The sequence below is a fragment of the Anomalospiza imberbis genome, chromosome 15 (assembly GCF_031753505.1).
Source record: "Anomalospiza imberbis isolate Cuckoo-Finch-1a 21T00152 chromosome 15, ASM3175350v1, whole genome shotgun sequence".
Classification (NCBI taxonomy): domain Eukaryota; kingdom Metazoa; phylum Chordata; class Aves; order Passeriformes; family Viduidae; genus Anomalospiza; species Anomalospiza imberbis.
The window spans coordinates 10115016-10133934 of NC_089695.1; the positions used below are offsets into that span (position 1 = coordinate 10115016).

At 41.6% G+C, this 18919-nt stretch overlaps 1 protein-coding gene across 3 annotated transcripts in view; it reads right to left on the minus strand.

The window, feature by feature from the left end:
- Positions 1–18477, minus strand: part of TRPC7 (transient receptor potential cation channel subfamily C member 7) — a 73544-nt gene extending 55067 nt beyond the window's left edge. For all 3 annotated transcript variants that reach the window (XM_068205792.1, XM_068205791.1, XM_068205790.1), the window contains exons 1-2: positions 18032–18477; positions 9747–10524 (exon numbers count right to left, since the gene is read on the minus strand). In XM_068205792.1, coding sequence (XP_068061893.1) covers positions 9747–10524; positions 18032–18033 — 780 coding nt within the window. In that variant the 5' untranslated portion in view covers positions 18034–18477. The remainder of the gene's footprint in view (positions 1–9746; positions 10525–18031) is intronic.
- Positions 18478–18919: the final 442 nt, after the last annotated feature.

Genomic DNA, 18919 nt, shown 5'->3' on the forward strand with positions numbered 1-18919 from the left:
TACTACAGTACCTAGCACAATTTTAAAGCAATATGAAATTGTTTGTATACCATTACTGTTTATCCACAATTCTCTGAATAGTCTGCCTGGACTCAGTGAGGATAAGTTCATCATAATTATCTACAATAACAACAATTAACAACATAATGAGGGATAAACCAAATCACTTCCCATCTGCATCCTATTTGATGTCAGACTTGAGATCCTCAGAATGTGTTACTTCGTTTACATTCATTAATATGATATTGATTCCCTGCAGTGCCTTGGATAAACGTACCTGACTCCATTCTCCCATCTGCTGATCTAACATCATTATTCCATTCGAAGCAATCATCCTCATTATGCTCATTTGTAGTTCCAGTAGATATCCCTTCCCAACGTGAATAATGAGCAGCACTCTTTGGAAAGCAGTCATCTTGCTCATGATAAACCTCCTGGCTCCTAACAATTCCCAAAACCCAGTGCTGATACCAGCTGAATGGTTGGCCATTTGGTGGTACTAATGAAATGCAAAGCTTACCAATATTGGATTGGACTGATATTACAGTAGTGGTCACAGCCTTTTCTGTCTGTTTTCCTCAACAAGATTTGAATTTTGGCCTTCTGAAAAATATCTTCATCTTTGGTGCTCTAAGGTGGACCTCTCTTGGTACCACTCATTGCTGAGGGGAGGAAGAAGGGGAATTGTGTTGCTGTGTCATTTTATATCAGTAAGTGTGCTGAGAAAATTCTCTCAGATGAGTGGTGAGTGTGTAAGGGCAAGCTCAAAGTCAGATGAGCTCTGAGCTCCCTGCAGAGGACCCAGTGACTGGGATGGAAAGGCCCAATAACTCTTTCCTTTCCAAGAGCCAGCTCAGGGCAGCAGGAACCCTCTTCACTGCACTGCCATTGACAGCATGCACCAGTTTGAGCACCAGGGCTCATTTTCTTCCACGCTCAGTGGGCAAGAAAGGAAAACACTCTGTCACTGTTAACTAAACACAGGCAAGTGGCCAAATCAGTGTCCCTGCTGATCAGAGCTCCCGAGCAGCTGGCGGCAGAGCTGGCAGGGAGTGCGGGATGCTCCGCTCAGAGCGGCTGCGAGGGCTCTGGCCCAGCACCACGGAAAGGCCCCGGTGCTGGGACAGGGCAGCCAGGGAACAGCAGGAGGTGGCACAGAGGGGTTTGTCTCACATTTATTGCTTAGAGCCTGGAGAGACAAAGGTTCATTCCGTGGGAGAATCCAGATCTTTGGCAGAGATTTTGCTAGGGATCAATCCCACCTACTGATACGCCAGCCGGTCACGCCTTGCTGTGATGCATCCAAGATGTGAGATGTTATTCCTTATTTGTATAAAGAGAGGAATCCATGAGCAGGGGGCAGCCTTAGATCAGACCTGCTGGTCACCCCACTGCTTAACTGCACATCATTCTTTCCAAGGGTGAGCACAAAATCATGGCTTCAACAAATCTGAAGATGATGGTCAAATGGGTCATGATATTGCCAGCTACTGAGTTTTTCTCCCATGTTAAAGCTGTTATAAAGATCAAAATGTGACAATAATAAAATTGTGGTAAGCTGAACTTTTTATATTTAAATTTTGAAACTATTTCTAAACTATTTGTATAGGGATTTTCCAGCTCCTCAGAAATGGGCTCTTGATGGAGGATGGGTAGCTTATTTGTAAGGAAATACTGAAATCCCAGGAGGAAAATTACCTTAAATCAATTTCAACTGGTCCCAGATTTTACACTTATTTCTCTACCTGGCTAAAGCATCACAGTGATTGGCTTAAAAGCTTTATATGTAAAAATGCTTCTGAATTGCTTGGCAGTGGTGAGGCAATTGCTGTGCTACTTCCTTACGTGATGCTTTTCTATTGCTCTCTGCTTCCCAGATGTTTCCTCCCATTAATGATTATAAGAGGATTCCATGTTATTTTATATCTTTATGATCATGTCTGTTGCTCACCTAAACTAAAATCCTGCTCCAGGGACATGTTCAATCAAGTGGAAGCAGTAAGATGTAAGTGCTGCAGTTGCAATATTGCTCATCCTTAACTGAGTAGGACTAAAAATGACTTCCCAGGGAGCTGTAAAGGGTAATAAACATTGCACTGATGGTGTGCACACTGGCATTGCCAAAAATCTCACTTGCAGTAGCACCACAGGAAACAAAAGTATCCCAGCTATACTGCCTGGCAGAGTCAGATATTTCCAGGGTTGCATCTGTCTTGCCATCCTCAAGTGTTGAAAGTTTCCTTCAAGTTTTGGAGATTTTTTAGGGAGCAAAACCCTTGAGGCATTAATTCAAATATTCCATTTTCGTACATTGATGCGTTGTCTATGCTTTGATGTATAGAAAGACTCTTTTTTCTCCTTTCACTCTTTCAACAGAGAGAATGGGCTGGTTCCCAGGAAAACAAAGAAAACATTTTCCTGCATGTAAAGTATTTTGGTAACTTTAAAGAGGTTTTCTTTTAGCTGGGAGATTTTAACAACGTCAATCCTAAGGTAGGTGAAATAACCTTGTGGGCAGTGGATATTATCCAATTTTATGTGAGTGCTCAGTGGCTTGTGCTGCCAACTGAGTTACAACTTCCATGAAAAATGGTCTTGATTTTCCCAGGTACAGGTGTGGGTAGTAGATGACAGAGTTATACCCTTCACTGTGAATCACCTACTACTCTGCTTGACTGTGAGCAGACACAGGCAGATGCTAACACACCTTCACTCACAGAGATACAAATCTGGAGTTCTCAAGACAGCTCCAGACATCACAGCTTTGGCAATGGTCCTGCACCCCTCTGAGAAGCTTTGAAGATTTTCTTCTCATGCAACATTTTAAAACCATTTTTCTTGGGCAATATGCCAGGCAGAAAATTATTTAATCACAGAACCTAAAAAGAGCACTTACCAAAACAACTCTTAAAATATAAAGGATATTTCTTAGTTTATAAATATGTAGAGAGCAACATAAGAGTCACAGATTTGGTGGGTTTTAAGGGCAGAAAGACTATATATATCCTTTTTCACAGTCTCTGCTATATATCCTTAGAAAAATGTAACCACAATTAATTAATTTAGCTATCAAGACAAAGTTGGTGGAGCAGCTATTATTAGTGAATTTGTCTCTGAAAAAGAACAGCATAGAGAATGAGTTCCTTCTGCACAGAGTGAGTCCCACTCAGTGAGCCAAAAACTGATTTCACTAGAAGGCTTAAATATATTCTCCTTCTTCCAGGCTATTTCCATTATCACTTTTAATTCCCTCTCTTATTTTAATACCTAATTTGTTCCAACAAGAAGTTAAACTTGCAACAACAGGAAATTTGTTTTCCTGCTTTATTGAGACTTGATTCTTTCCTGTACTATGAGTTGGTTAATTAATTGGTTGTACCTGTTTATGCATTTGCTTTGCACAAGTGAAAATTAAAATTTAAAAATCATAGATTCTAAAAGTGCATGTTTTCACGGCAATGGGGAAAATTGGCTTGTAGGCGAGAGTGGGGGAAAAAGGCTCAGTTCTTTTCAAAAGTTAAAAACCACCAAACCACATCCCTGGCTCCATCCCTAAGAAAATAATAATATTCTCACTAAAGATTGACCTGGAAAAATTAATATCCAAAGAAAATTCATTTGGGAGTACTGGTGTTCATATACTCATTCATACTGTTGATACTTAATTTCCAAAACAGGCACTAGGTAAGACTGAGAGATGTGCAAGAGAAATAAAAAACAGTTGTAAAAGGCAATGAATACACTCTGCCTACTGGACCAAATTTCTGAAGCTCCCTGCTGCCTTCTCTTCTTAAAACCCAGCAAAGTGAAACATGAGGAAAAAAGAAGAAAGCTGCTTAAGTAAAAAATACGTCTCTTTAAAATATGCAACTCATGTCTGGAAGAAAAATAAAGAAAAGAACAGAATGTCTGAAAAATTAAAACTTAAACAAATGCCATATAAACACACTAAAGCCTTTAAGAGCAGCTTGCTGAAATAATAAATATGAGTCATAAAAAGTATTCCCAAACATAACAGAAGCAAGATGCCTGCCAGAGAATATGTTGAGGGCAGAGATTAAGAAAAGATGAAAAGATCACTCAAGGAAGAATGGGTCAGAGCGGAAATATGAAGTGATGGATTTACAAGAATGTTCGTGAGGCTAATTAGGGAGGTTCCCACGCCAGTTTCTGGTTTCAATGGGAGATGAGCTGCAGGCACCAGCTCCCATCAGTCAGTCCTGAGAGCAAACAAACCCCAGAGTCTGTTCAGCCTGAGTAGGAAGCAGAGTGTGTAAGTGCAGCCTTGCTGGTTTACAGTCTGAGGGTTTTCAAGTATTTTTCTCTTGCCAAGTTCACTGCTATCCTTCATTCTCTCAAAGTATTTCCCTCTCCTACTATTTCACTCATCGATGTTTTATGCCATTTTCCATCTTTTTATCATTTCAAAAGACCAAGAGTCTAATTTTTTTAACTCCCTGCAGCATGATCCAGAAATACTGAGAAAATGGACTAAGTAATTTCTCTTAAAAAGTTTAAGTTAAGCATATCATGTGAAGTTAACAATTTATAGTTTGGTAGAATAAAAGTTGGAGCTGACTTACTGAGGCAAGAGGAATGCCAGATCTTCCTAACAAGTCATAGAGTCTCAAGGGCTGTTTTGTTACTCTTTCAACATCATGAGAACAGAGGGATTTGAGCCTCAGCTGCTCTGCATCACTGCAGCCCCAATGGAACCAGAGGCAGTTCCAGCAGGCTCATCCCTGCAGCCTCATCCCTGCAGGCATCCACACACTTGACTTGCTGCCCCACCAGCCTCCCATCCCACAGCCACTCACAGCCCCTCAGCCAGCTGAGCCTGGACCTGATGCTCACCTGCCCATGAGAGAAGTCTCATTGCCAGGACCTGCTTTTGGATCCCAAAAGCTTTTAGAGAAAGTGTTTTAGAGGAAAAGAAAGAGTAAGAAACATATAATGAGAAACAGAACATGTTTTGCTGTAGTAATTGCACTGACAATGTTGGTGGGAGCAGTAAACAAAGACCACACACCATATGTCTTCCAGGTGGTGATTTTGATCTTGCTTTTAGTAACATTTTAGTCAAGAGGAGCTGAGATCTGATTTACTGCTTATAGTTGGTGAGATCTTTTCTAAGCCTCCTTTGCGAGTCTCTAATTTGATTTGTCTGGATTGCTAAATGGAATCATTTGCCTGATTTACTTCATCACAAGGATGCTTCCTGACACACACAAGCATGTGGTCTAATTTGAGAGCGTGCAAGGCTGCAAAACAGTCCTGGCTGTGCAGTGGCATCTCACTAGAAAAAGGAGTAAACAGTCACTGCTTTAGGAAAAGTAAACAGAACTATTATTCTGGGTTTCACACAGTTTCCACATTGTGGGCAGTAATATTAAGCTGATGCTGCTGTTAAAAACAGTTGCAAAGGCATTTCCTGCAGGCTGTTTGCTAGAAAGCCAATCTCTTAAGGTTTTTGATAGACATATAAAAACGATTCTGTTGACACTGCTTTTAATATTCCAGTCTTGGAAATGAGTCACCTGGCTGTGAACAGCTGGGGACTGTGCAGACATCTGCATATGCTTTCACACCAAGCTGCCACGAGGGAGTTGGATTTCTCTGGACCAAAGAGGAGAGCAATTCTCATCAGCCTGGCTCAGGGGTGATGACTGGTTCAGACAGACAAATCCTGGCCATGTTATTCATACTGCAAGTGCATCAGACTTATTTATATGAGTAAAACAAACAGAATCCTCTGGTAGATGGCAGAAGGATTATTTGCTTTATGACTGAGGTCCAAGATCTGCAAGCTTTTAAAGAAATTGGAATGTATAGAGATGGGTTTTTTGAGCAAAAAAGGGAGAATGAGAGGGGAGAATTCTTCCTGAGTGAACTAGAGGGATCTTAACTCTGCTAGACTGACAAAAAATGCTTTCTCCCTCAAAACAGCTTCACATAGTAATCATTAGCCTAATGTCTGTTTTCCACTCTTCATGAAAAACTACAAAGCCCATTAACTTTGTCCTATATTTGTTTTAATTGTACTTTTGATTTTTTAATTGATGTTTCCTCAGTTTCCTACTCTGTTTTTCCTACACTCGACAGAAGCATGGCCACTTGGAACCTTTCAATCCACATGGGATTCTCTCTTTCTCTGTGTTTCCAAGGGTGATACAGAAGAAGGGACCTATCCACTGGACTAAATGAGGCCCCCAGTCTGTACTGCCTTTGCTCCAGTGGATGTTGGTTTGGTTTTTTAAAACACAAAATTAAAACTAGAAAGAGAGAGAAAGTCATGAACTGGTTCTTAATTTTGAGCTTTCAAATGGGATACAGAAAAATGACAAAGTACTCAATTAAGGTTACATTTTTCTAACTCGGGCTGCCTCCACTACAGGAGAATATCATTGTATAAAGACCTGCAAACATACACAGGGATTCTGATGCTTGCTTCTCTCTCTTCTGAAATCCATCTCTTGGGGGTTTCCCACCCACCCCATTTCTACATGTACTTTCATAGAAACAACTGGTTCCATATTTTTCATTTTACTTTGGGGAAGGGGCCTTATTTATTTCTAGACTAATGGACTACATATTTCATAGCAATTTTTTTCTACAATGAATAAGAAAACTTCTTTTTTGGCAGCATTTTGCTGTTTCATCAGCTTTGCAGCATATTACTGAATCTTAGTAATTTAGGGTGATAAAAATCTGTTCAGCTTCTGCCACAGTAAAAAAACAAAAGAATGGATAAATTGGCTTACCACAGGTAACACAAGTTTTCTTCTTTAAAGTGGCCCATTAGGCTGTTTTGTTCCACATTTCTCTGCACAAAGAGGCAACTTGCTTAAAAATTTTCACGTTCTCTAAAGAAATAGCACATGTATTGGCTTCTCATTTTGATGTGCTGAAAGGTGCTATTGCATAAGAGATTTGGGACAGCAAGCAGCAGGCGAGAGGCACTGGATTTATATTTTAATTAGCTCATGCTAGCAGTTTCTTCAGAGGTTACTAAATTACTATTTGTCCACCTACATTATTAAAATTTTGTGTCTTTCCCTTTCAAGGACTCTTTGTACCTCCTGAAAACTGCATTTCTGCAATTGCACATAATTTTAAAGTAATGTTCTTAAATAATCCCAAGTGATCATTTTATAAATCTGTTGAGTGCCAATTTTAATTATAGAACTTTAGGAATCAAACATATTAAGATTCTGGGAAAATTCTATTTTAGTCACAAAAAAAGCTCTCTAGAACTTGTCTAATTTCATAAATTTTCTTAATTTGTGGACTTCTAAATATATTTTCAGCAATTGTGCTCTTTCCTGAAAATAAATTCTTAAATTGTCGTGTTCTGTGAAAAACCCCCCACTGTTTTATTAATATCCTATTTCACATCACACTGATTATGTTAATAAGAATAAATATTTTTACATAAATACATACCTCTGGGGTTTTTTTTTGCTACAGTGAGAATACATTAGAATCTTGAGAAATTTCTTATTTCTGGAAGAATTAATATACTAAAGGAATGTGAAATCTTTGAAGCAAACTAATGCTATGGGTAGGTACTTCACTAACATGTATGGAAGTGTGCTGCACAGACCCTTCCAATAAGACAATGAACTTGGAAAACCTGGAAATGCAGTTATTTGGCACATGGTTTCTAATGTTTTGGGTTTTTTCCTGGAATTGATTTATTCCCATCCCTTTGCCAGTGCAGAGATATAACCTCCATGAAGCTCCTCAACATTGGAATGTTGGTTTGCTCCTGGAGGATTCGTGCACCTGCCAGTGCCAGTACAGACCCTGCTGGCAGCTCCAGGAATAAAAGGAAGCATTCTGGTAGAAATATATTTACTGCTCTGCAGCAAGACACTTATCAGGACTGACAGGGCTGCTAATGCTGCTCTCAATATACAGTTGTCTGTGAAAAGAAGCTGGAGCATAAATGAGATATTACTGTTGTTAAGTGTGGGCATGAGCCTCCAGTGCTTTCCCACTGGAGCAGCCCTCACTCAAACAGTCAGATTCATAGAGCCCAAGGAGGTAGCTTCAGTCAGACTGAATCCAAATAAAACTTCCCCTTCAAATTATTGTGTCCTTGCATTCTGATGCACATGGGCAAAATGAGTTTGCAAAATTTTACCCTGATTTTATTGCCAAAATGATCTTGGTGGTTTGGGAATTTTTTCCTATTAGAGTTACTAAAGGGTTGCAAAGCCCAAGAATATGTTTTCTTCTTACTTTTAAATTGGAGAGCAGAGATTCATAGGACCGTTAAGGTTGGAAAAGACCTCTATGATCCACCTTTAAACCCAGCACTGCCAAGGTCACCACTAAACCATGTCCCCAAGTGACACATCTACACAGCTCTTAAATCCCTTCAGGGATGGTGACACAGCCACTTCTCTGGGAAACCTCTTCCAGGGCTTGACCCCCTTCTCTGTGAAGAGATTTTTCCTAACATCCAGCCTAAACTTCCCTTGGCAAAACTTGAGGCTGTTTCTCTTGTTGCTTGTTATTTGGGAGAAAAGACCAAACCCCACCTGGCTACAACCCCCCTCAGGGAGCTGTAGAGACTGAGAAGGTGCCCCCCGAGGCTCCTTTTCTCCAGGCTCAGCCCCGCCACCTCCCTCAGCTGGTCCTCATCAGAATTCTGTTCCAGACCCTTCCCCAGCTCTGTTGCCCTTCTCTGGACCTGCTCTAGAACCCCAAAGTCTTTGTTGGAGTGAGAGGCTCAAAACTGAACCTGGGATTCAAGGCAGCCCCACCAGTGCTTGGTGCAGGGGGAGTGATCTCCTCCCTAGACCTTTGTAGTATAGAGCTACAAATCCTGAAACAGCTGCTTTAACACATGAATAGTTTTCTTAATTAGAAATAATGGATTCCTGGTGAGCATCCTGCCCCAGTGTACTCACAGTGTGGACTTCATTACCCCAGAGTCACTGATCCTGATTGTAGCTGCACAATAGCCATAAGTCAGAAAAAAGTCTAATGTTGATGGCTGAGCCACTGAAAATGAGGGGTTTAATGACTAATTTATATTAGAAAGGGAGACAATGCTCTTTACATCATGTAAACAACATACAGAAATACTGCAAATGGCATTGGACATTTACAAACTCATTATGATAATGGAAATCTCAAATAACTTGTAAGAGAGTTCCACAAGCTCTACTCTTACGTTTGGCATGATGATAAACTTTATAGCTATTTATTGATTGTTTCTCTTCTCCTTTTTCATGCAATTCATCATGTATAGATGCAGCACCAAACCATAAAGATGCAATGCAGTTTAAATTATTTTACAGAGAACCAAAACTTCTTGATTTATACCTTTTATCATTGAAGCAGAACTAGATGTACTGGATTCTTAAAACAGTCTCTAGAACTCTGTCTCTGAAATAGATTGCTCAATTAAAGGACTTACCTTTCTTACAAAAAACGAGTCTCCATTTTTGAATAATCTAATTTTTATTCCTGCCGCAAACTAGAGATTCTAAGTAATCACAGTGTGCAACACAGAAACTTAAGCTTCTGCTGTAATATGCAATGTTCAGTTCCAAGCATTTATTAACTGGAGAATGACAGTGATCTGAATCTATGCATAGCTAACACATCTGGCAGTCTCTGCCAGTTTTCCTCCCCCACCTCTCAAACAGCAGCTCAAAATTTGATCAAACACGTAAACTACTCAATAGCCTGAACACTCTCAGCCCAAGGAAAAAGGCACAGTGGTGAGTTACCTTAAATTCAGTTTCAATGTTGGCTAGCCTGGCCAGTTCATTGCTAAGCTCTAGAGCAGTAAGGACAGGGTCTTCACTGGACAGAGACAAATAAGCAGCACTGGCTAATCCTTTGTAGGCATTCATTCTTGAGCGAGAGTGACTAAAGGAGTCTTTCCTCTGCTTTTCCATACATTCATTGCACTTGCAAAAATAGTCATGCGGCCTTTCAATCCGTGCACCTTTTAGAAGTAAGATGTGAACAATTTCATACTCCTGGCAGTGGGCAGCAAGTATGATGGGGGTAATGTCATGGGAGAACCGAGTTCCATCTTCATCGTACGCATAAAAGTCATCATCCCTCAGTTCCTGCTCGAGAGGGCTGAGTGTCAGGCGCTGTCCTTGTGCGAAGGCCGGGTGGTTCAATATTGCTTCCACGATGCGCACGTACCCTTTACTGATGGCTAACAGGAGTGCATCCCCGACTCGGGCGAGATTCTCCTTCTTGAGGAGCAGCTCCGTCACTTCCAGGTGCTCATTCCCTACGGCCAGCTGGAGGGCATTTTGTCCCATGTAATCGACACAATTGAAGTTCAAGGTTTTGGATTCCTCCAGCATTTTTCGCACAACAGGAATGTTGCCATATTCTGCAGAATCGAGAAAATGCTCCTCCTCTGCAGTGAGGCTGGTGCCTTTCTCGTTGAACATGTAGGCAGGGCCCCGGATGGCCTGGCGCCGGCCCTTCTCCCGAAGGGTCGCGTGCCTCCGATGCATGTCTTTAGAATTGCTGTGTCTCAACCTGCAGAAAACCAGAAAGGAATGTTGGTTATATCCTAGCAGAGTCAACATTTCACAGAATCTGAAGTAAGGTTGGAAATGTGTCGTTATGACCAGATCTGGCTAGCTTTTTATGGTCTGAGCCAGTTACTTAAAATCATTTAGGACACACGTGGAATAAAGATTAGCTTCTGAACAGAAGACAAGCTCTCCTGTGATTTGCTCACCCTTCCTGATTGCAACAAGGATGCTTAGCACATCCTTAATTTGATAAATAGGAAAAGAAATGCACGTATATAAAATTTTCCATTTGTATTGTTTAGAACTTCCTTACATTGTATTTAGGATTAATATACACAAGACAGTATTTCTCTGAACTACTCTTCTTGAATTGCCCTACTCTTCTTGAATGCCCTCTCCCTGAAGGCATGAGTCCTAAAGAAAGTTAGCAAGACTCTCCCTTGTCAATAGACCTTTGATCAGGCCAATAAACTATGTTCCATGAAGTTTATATGTTTCTAATTTTAAACATATGGTAACAAGGTTAATTATATTGCATATTCTGCTAAGATTCAGCCAGTACAAGCAAACCACCTGTTCATTCCCTGCTTCTTTCCAATGTACATAATACCATTTTTCTGTTTCCTGATCTAGAGAGTTTAATAATGAACTGTCTAATTTCCTACTGAAATACAACTGGTCACTACTTCAAATACAAGTACCCAAATCCAGGGGAGAGTCTAGAAAAACACCGGAATAACTCCTGATATAGTGTCACATCAGTCCCCAGGAAGCATGTTTTAGAGAGCTACGGCAGAAATACAAGACACAGGTCTCTCACCACAAAAAGAGGGCAGGAGAAAAAGGGTCATAAATTTCTCCACTGATTATGCGGCTGAAATGCCCTTCACTTGGAGCTGGTGAGATGAAGACAAACTATTCTTATTCCACCTTCTCTGGAAGTCCCAAAGAAAGCAATGCTATGTGCAGTTGGTCTCATGGGTGAGAAAACACACTGTTGTATGAAATAAATGGAAATTCTGAATGTATCTGTGCCTTTAAAACATTCACATTTTGCATTCAGATCTGTCTCAATGTTGGTCTTTTAAAAAATTTTATTGCAGCAGCATTTCAACACACCCACAGTGCCTTTTAGAGTCTAAGCATGTGGACTTAATTGTAATCCAAAGCCCACAGGATGTGCAGCCTGAGTAAAAAGGTAAAAAACAGCACTGCTTTCACAAACAACATTTGCACTCAGCCCAATAGCAAGTCCTAAATCACTGGTAAAATCTTCAGGAGGCTCTGAGCTGCAGTGGACAGATGTAACAAATAAGCAGGTGTTAATGCTCGGTGGGTGGCAAAGGTTCATCCTTTCACACTCCATCTCTTCTCCAAGTCAGTTATGACCTTCAGTCAATGGAAAGTTCATGTGTGGCTCTGAAAAAATACGACAGAAGTTGGAAAGTTCTGCAGTGAGTGACGAGAGGGAACTGTGCCAGGAGACAAAGTGGAGAAGGTACATTGCCTTCAGGAATAGGTACCAAAGGAGTAAAGGAACCAGCAAGAACCTGGTAATACACAGGGTATCAGAAACCCAAAATACCTAAAGACACCAGGACACCAAAATTCTCAAGGTAGCTGTTCTTATGGAACTAACATATATTTATGTATCTATCATTTTAATTCATCATTTTTGTGCTGATCTGGACTGAAGAGTTTCAAAATTTTGCAGCAATTTTTTAAGAGTTACATTAAAATTTAAACAAATCCTAGGAAATCAATTTTGTGACCACACAAGGTTGAAACAGCGGCTCATAATCGAGAACCTCTCCCCCCAGGCTCTGATACGTCACTGTAACATCTTAACAAAAGCTAGTAGGAACAGAACATATCATCCCAGGATCCACTGAGAGATAAAGTGCTGTATGAATCTTAAAACTACTTCCTTCCAGTATGTTTTGAAGTTGAAGAAGCACACAGAGATGAGGGATACAAGAATAAGGAAGGAAATATGGTTAAGTGAATGAATTCCCTAGACTGCATGAAATTTACTATAAGAGAAAACAATAACAACCAAATAAATAAAGTATGCAATTAACATATCTGACAGGGATATAGAGTTCTCCAAAGCCAAAAAATGCCTGGGGTAAAATTGGGGGCCCTTTGAAGTCAACATTATAAGTTTCATTGATCAGTGGAGTCCAAATTTTGGAAACATATATGCATACACACATATATTTTCCTCAGCAGTTAGCTTTCATCTCAGAAGCAGTTCCAGTGAGGCCAGGATGAGTAACATGTGGTTAAAAAGAAGTGTTTAACCATATGCACAAATGCTTTTCCAAACTGGACCTCCTCTCCTTAGCTGTTCAGGACAGCATTTATGTTTTAAACACGTAGTGAAACCTTGCTGAGTTCAAGCAAGGACTACACATGCAAGGAAACACTTCTGAGCTGTTACTTCATTAAGTGGGGAGTTATAGAACCAGAAAGAACTTTAAAAATGTACAGCCTTGGGAGTTCCTGAGTGTTGAATTAAATCTCTTAAAATGTTAAGCAACTTGAAAGGACGAGCTGGTGATGATTTAAGCCATCATTGCTGGGATCAAGGGGAAACCAGTCCAGCCCAGGTAGGTGCTCAGTAATCACCCACGAGTGCAGCAGGATTGCACAAGCCTGAATATTTTAGGACAGTTAATTTTATTGGCTGCTTCAAGCTGGAGGAATTTCACTGGGCTTTTTTGATATTCAAAACCCATGTATGGTAAGACATTTGGCAACCTTATTATTTGTTGTAATATTTAAGTGTCAGTACTGGAAGCAACTCAGAAATGTCTATAATTTCCAACAGTGAGAAATCTATTAGATATTTTTCCTGATGTAGAAGTATAGTTCTTGATACTTCTTTTTTTTTTTTTTTGGTTAGAAAAACTTTTCTCTTCAGTTCTGTTATTACCTGCAAAGGACAACCCAGATAGATGGGACAGATAGCCTTATAATCACACCCAAAGTAAACATGAACCCATAAAATATTACTGTTGGCCTAGTTAAGATTTTTGCCTGAAAAAGAGGTTAGAGTCTGGCCTAGAGCTAATTCACACCTGTTTGTTGCATATGTGAAAACATGACTGAAAAAAAGGACCTTCATTTCACTTTCTTCAGTTCAGAGAGAACAGTGGTTTCATACACAGTTTCTAACAACAGAAATTGCATCAGAAAAAGAGGAAAGAGGAAAGAACACCTGCTCTTCACAGAGATAATGACTATCCAATATTTATCTTGCCACAAATGTTCTGCAGGGATGTCCCCACAGGACGGAGCTGATCTCCACTCCCTGCAGCTAAGGGCAAGAGCACCATCACCCAGAGGGCTTCACCTCAGATGAATTATGACCCCCCCACCCCCTTACTCATCATCAGAGAAGATCAATATCTCAGCTATCACACTTTATCATCTTTACAGAGAAGTTGAGATGAATAAAAAATTACACTTTGAATAATTTCATTAGATATGCTCAGCTGTCAAATCCCCTTCTGAAAAAAAAGTTATAATTATGCTTGACCTGAGCGCTGAATCATGACAAGAGAAGCAGTAGTGCAAAGAGCAATGCATGCAGTAGCTGAAGCTCTTGGAAACTGAGCCCTACTGCAATGTCACGACTGTACTTGACACCTTGTTCTATTCTGCTTTTCAGCTATGTGCAGGCAGATTTAGAACTAATCATATTTACTGAGCCTGTGTAATGTGCTCGCTTAATAAAAGTAATTGTGACTTGATTGCATTTATCTCTCCATTTTTCTTCAAAGGTGCTTTGGATTGAAATGACTCTGTATTTGCATACTTTATTGAGACAGCTAGTGATCAAACTCATCAGGCACTGCAGTTAAATAGTGCTTTTCTAGGAAAGGATGCCAATGCATGCAGTGCTCTTGGAGACAAAATGGTCCAGGAAAAGAAAATTAAAAATTTCAGGGCCTGAGTACTGCTTGCAGCAAAGCACATCCAGCTTTCCATGGCTGAGGGAGCCACAAGATGTCTGGACCCTTGTGGGGAGTGGAGAAGAATAGCCCTTTCTGAAAGGTGATTTAGCTTATAACAAATCTCCCTCTGGGAGCATTTCAGTTTCTAATTAAAGTGGCTGAGAGCAGGTCCTTGCAATTGGCTCTGACAGTGCTCAGACACTCAGAGTCTGAGAGGGGAACGCGGCATAACACGAGATTTGTTCTTAATGTGGTGACATTAGAAACACACTGAAGCTGAAACTCTCCATTTTTTTTTGCAGCCACACTCTCTTAACTCATCTGAGTGCCAACATGTAGGACAGGGTGGACATAACAAAGAAGCTGAGCTGCTTCACATGGAGCTTATTCCAGCAAGTGGCCTCTTCTTGACCTTCCTTTCCACAGTTCTCCAGACTCTGCCATTCAAGACTTTCTGCTGCCTCTCTAGATCCACACAAAAACCTATGGAAGGGCAGGGCTACCACCTGGAGCTGGGGCTTGGAGAAAATGTTCAAAACCCAAGTGCCTTAAAAGGATGAATTGGAGTTTTTACACATGGCTTTGAACCAGAGCTTTAAAAGTGTGTAGGAGAGGCTGAATAGTACCTGTTTGAGTTTTTTAAAACACCCAAAGTCTATGAAAGGTATTGAAATCAATAGGTATTAGGAACTGCAGCAATTCTGGAATTCTCAGGTGATGTCAACCTTTACTTGCCTTTAAGCCTAAAAATTGAGCAAGGCACTTACAAAGGCAGCTTTAGGGATGCTTGGTCTCTGACTACACTTTGGGTTTGCTTTCACTCAGTGGGGAGAGGTTGGCAGGAGTCTCCCTGTGCCCTTTCAATGGCCCCCTTTGTCCAGAAACTACAGAAGAGATTTTGGATTTGTAACCATTATTGTGCTCTATAAGCTCTGTAAGCACCCATCAGAGCAGGCTTTGATGAGATGTTAACTCTGCCTTATTGAAAAGGAAATTTAAGTTTCTCAAAGCTATTTTGAAAGTGCTGCCCTCAGTTCCTGCAGAGCCCCAGAAACTGTCAAATTGACACTTTACTTATTATTTTTCTTTCTACTTACATCAATACTTCAGAAAAGAATCAGGGCACATAAAGGCTGCAGACTCCCTGAGGCCTCTTTGGAATTGACACAGCTCTTATATATCAAAGGACCATTTTTCTCTGTTAACCCTTGGCTCCACACAGAAAACCTGGCCAGCCAAGACATGCTATAAACATGAACAAAAAATAAGGAAATTGGGTTCTAAAAGCAAACACAAACTGATATAGAAATCAATCAATTTAAATGAATAATTCACAATTTTCAGAGTAAAAATAGTAGGATGTTTAATCTTTTGATTAAAAATTGCAACTTATTTTGACATATACTCTAGACTTCAGGCAAGGAACACAGACTGAACACAACTGCATACATTTATTTTGCTATATACAATAGGCTACTCTGGCATTCCAAATGCTGCACAGACTTGTAATGCCAGAGTCCTCTGATACCCCCTTTTTCTCCAATATCTTAATCTGCCTTCTAAATCTTACCTTAAGACAAGCTTTTTCTCCTGTAAGACAAGACTTTTAAGTATCCTTTTTCACATACTTCTGATTTACTATGTAAACAGACTCAGTAAAATTTGGGATGGCTGCCTTGATTGACAGCAGCTTATTCTGAAGTTTTCTTTGCTTTGAAAAAAGTGCCACTTCATTTATTCTTGGATTGTGACCAACATTGAAAACCCCAGTTAAATACTGTCAGCAATGTGGTCATTCTCTTACATGGAAAATTGAGCACATGTCTAGGGTCTATTATTAGATTTTTTTATTAATAGATTTTTAGATTAATTAATAGAAACATTTAGCCTGTGCAGGCAGATATTCATTCATTAGCAGAGTAGCCCAACAAACCAAATGCAGGAAGTAATATCCCCTCCCCATCATTCCCACTGCCCATACAGATAAAAGAACAATTTGGAAAGAGGTCTCTCTCCTTGTAGAATTACAGGAGCAGTCAGCAAAACTACATGTTTTCAAGTCTTTTTAGAGAATGGCAGCATGAGAATGTTCAGGAAGACAAACCAGGCCTCTGGTGCCATTAAAAAATGCTGATCAATGACACACATGACACTCTTAACTTCTTCATGATATGAAGCATAAGGTCTGAGGACAGTAACCTAGAAACATCCTAGAAACATTTAGGATGGACCACCAATTCTTTAACAGCATCTACATTTTCAAATCATCCCTGGTCTCCGTTAGAAAGGAGGCAGAGCTGTCTTGTGATTAAAAAAAAAAAAGGAAATGGAATTTGGTTTTCTGCTAGCTATCTTGCAGAAAAAAGCATCCGCTGCTTTTCAGCTGTCTCACCCTCCTCTTTCTTATAAACTAATAATCAGCATTTTCTTTCCCATCCCATTGAAATGTCATGCACCAATACAAGACTTTTACAGCAGGAGACACTGACAAATAATCCCCTTTGCTCTTCTATTCAAATTCTTCTTGTGTTATAAAATAAGTACTAGGTTACTTTCTTTCCCCTTTCCTTCCTTCTTTCCCCTTAATCTCTGGTTGTGAAGTTGGATAATTATTACAAATTTATCACAGAACACTTGAGATAGATGTACCAAAATTAAGGCTATTTTTACATTCTGTCCCATTGTTCATTCATTAATATGTTTGACCACCAAATGAACTGCCACAAGAAGAATGAGTTCTACTTTTTTTTTTTTTTTTTTTTTTTTAATCTTTAGGAACTAGGAATAATTCACCCTCACTGTTGAAGCACTTCAAAACTCAGGCTTGGATCATACTAGAGAACACAACAGAAATACCTGTTCATTCATAAATTTTTACTAGTGATGAGAGAAACGAAAAATCTCTAATTGTTCAAGCAGGGGGCAGTGTAACGCTGATTTTCAACAAGCAGTTCTATTTAAAAGAGCAAGAAAAGCTTTGAAAAGAACTAGTAATCTCTGTTCTGGCTGTATGTCATTTTCCCCTACTGATGCACCCTTTTCAATGCTCACTTCAGAGCTATCTCAAGACAGGAAACATGTGCGGAGAAGGACCCCTGACAACCATTAGACCTTGCAAGCTGCAACAGGCATGATACAGTGTCCTCTTTCACTTTTTTTTTAAATTTTTTAATTTCACCTTGCCCACACTGCTTTAACGAAAAACAAATCCTTAAATATTTCACCCAGCTACCAGAGAAGACAACAGCGTGGCTCCAAACCATGTGGCTGGTAGCAAACAACGAGCCCTGTGCGCTACTCTGAAAGCAAGCACAAATTCCAAGGGTAAACAGCCAAACCACTTCCACACGCAGCCACCCCGCCTCGCTCCCACCAGCCCATCCTCAGGCTCGCAGGAGACCGAGCTGCCCCGAGACGCCTCCAACGCCCACAAAACTTCCCAGCGCCTAGGAAAGGAGCGGCATGAGAGCCAGGGCGCTTCTCAGCGGAGCCGGGAGGAGAGCGGCTCGGGCAGGGGCACCATCCATCCCCCGGTCAGCATCTTACATGTGCGCGTCGGGGCAGGCTCCGCTTCAGTGCCGGGGCGCGGGGCGGGCGCGGCCGCCCGTGGCCGCGGGGCGCTGGCCGCGGTGCCGCTCGGCCCGCCCGCTGTCCGCGGTGCTGCAGCCGCTCATCCTTATCCCCTCGGCGCTGCTGGGGCACGGCTCCCCGGGAGCGCCCGGGATTCGCTTCCTGGAGGAAGAGCCGGCTGCGAGGTTGGCATGAGAGTTGCGCTGTCCTCCCCGTCTTCCCTCCCCCTCTTCCCACGCCGTTGTCCTCCCGTAGGTGTGGATTCGATGCTGTTTTGGGCGCGCCCCCTTCTCAGCCGGAGGTGGGCGAGTAGCCCGGAGCCCTCCCAAGGGCTGCCCCGGAGCAGGCGTGGCGAGAGAAGCCTCCCGGAGAGGGCAGGGCTGCCTGCAGGCTGCCCGGCGGGCGGGGGGCTCCGGCGGGGCTTTCCCCTCACATGCCCCGCTCCTGCCTCACCCGGCTGTGCCGCCGCGCTCTGGGGGTGCTTGGAGCCGCTTCTCCCCGTCTGCCATGCCCGGGCTGAGACTGCTTGGTCCCTTACCCAGGAGACCTTGTCTTTTAGGAAGTAGCGGAGAAGGGCTGTGTGTATGCTTGTGCTAGGAGAGGAGGGAGCGTGAAACCAACTTGCAAAATAATCAGTCAATTCAGTCACTCGCCTCCCTTGCGTGGCAGAGGAGAGCTGACAGAGCAAATTCAAGTTGCATCCAGGAGCACTGGGGCATCATTCTGCGCCCCATTCCGAGAGGTAATAGCGGGTGTTCTTCCCCCAGTCACCCCCAGGATGCTCCCAGTGCCTCCCACACAGCTCCAGTCACACAGGGCTCTCCAAGCCCATGACCTTCCATGTCCTTCCCCAGTGGTGCAACT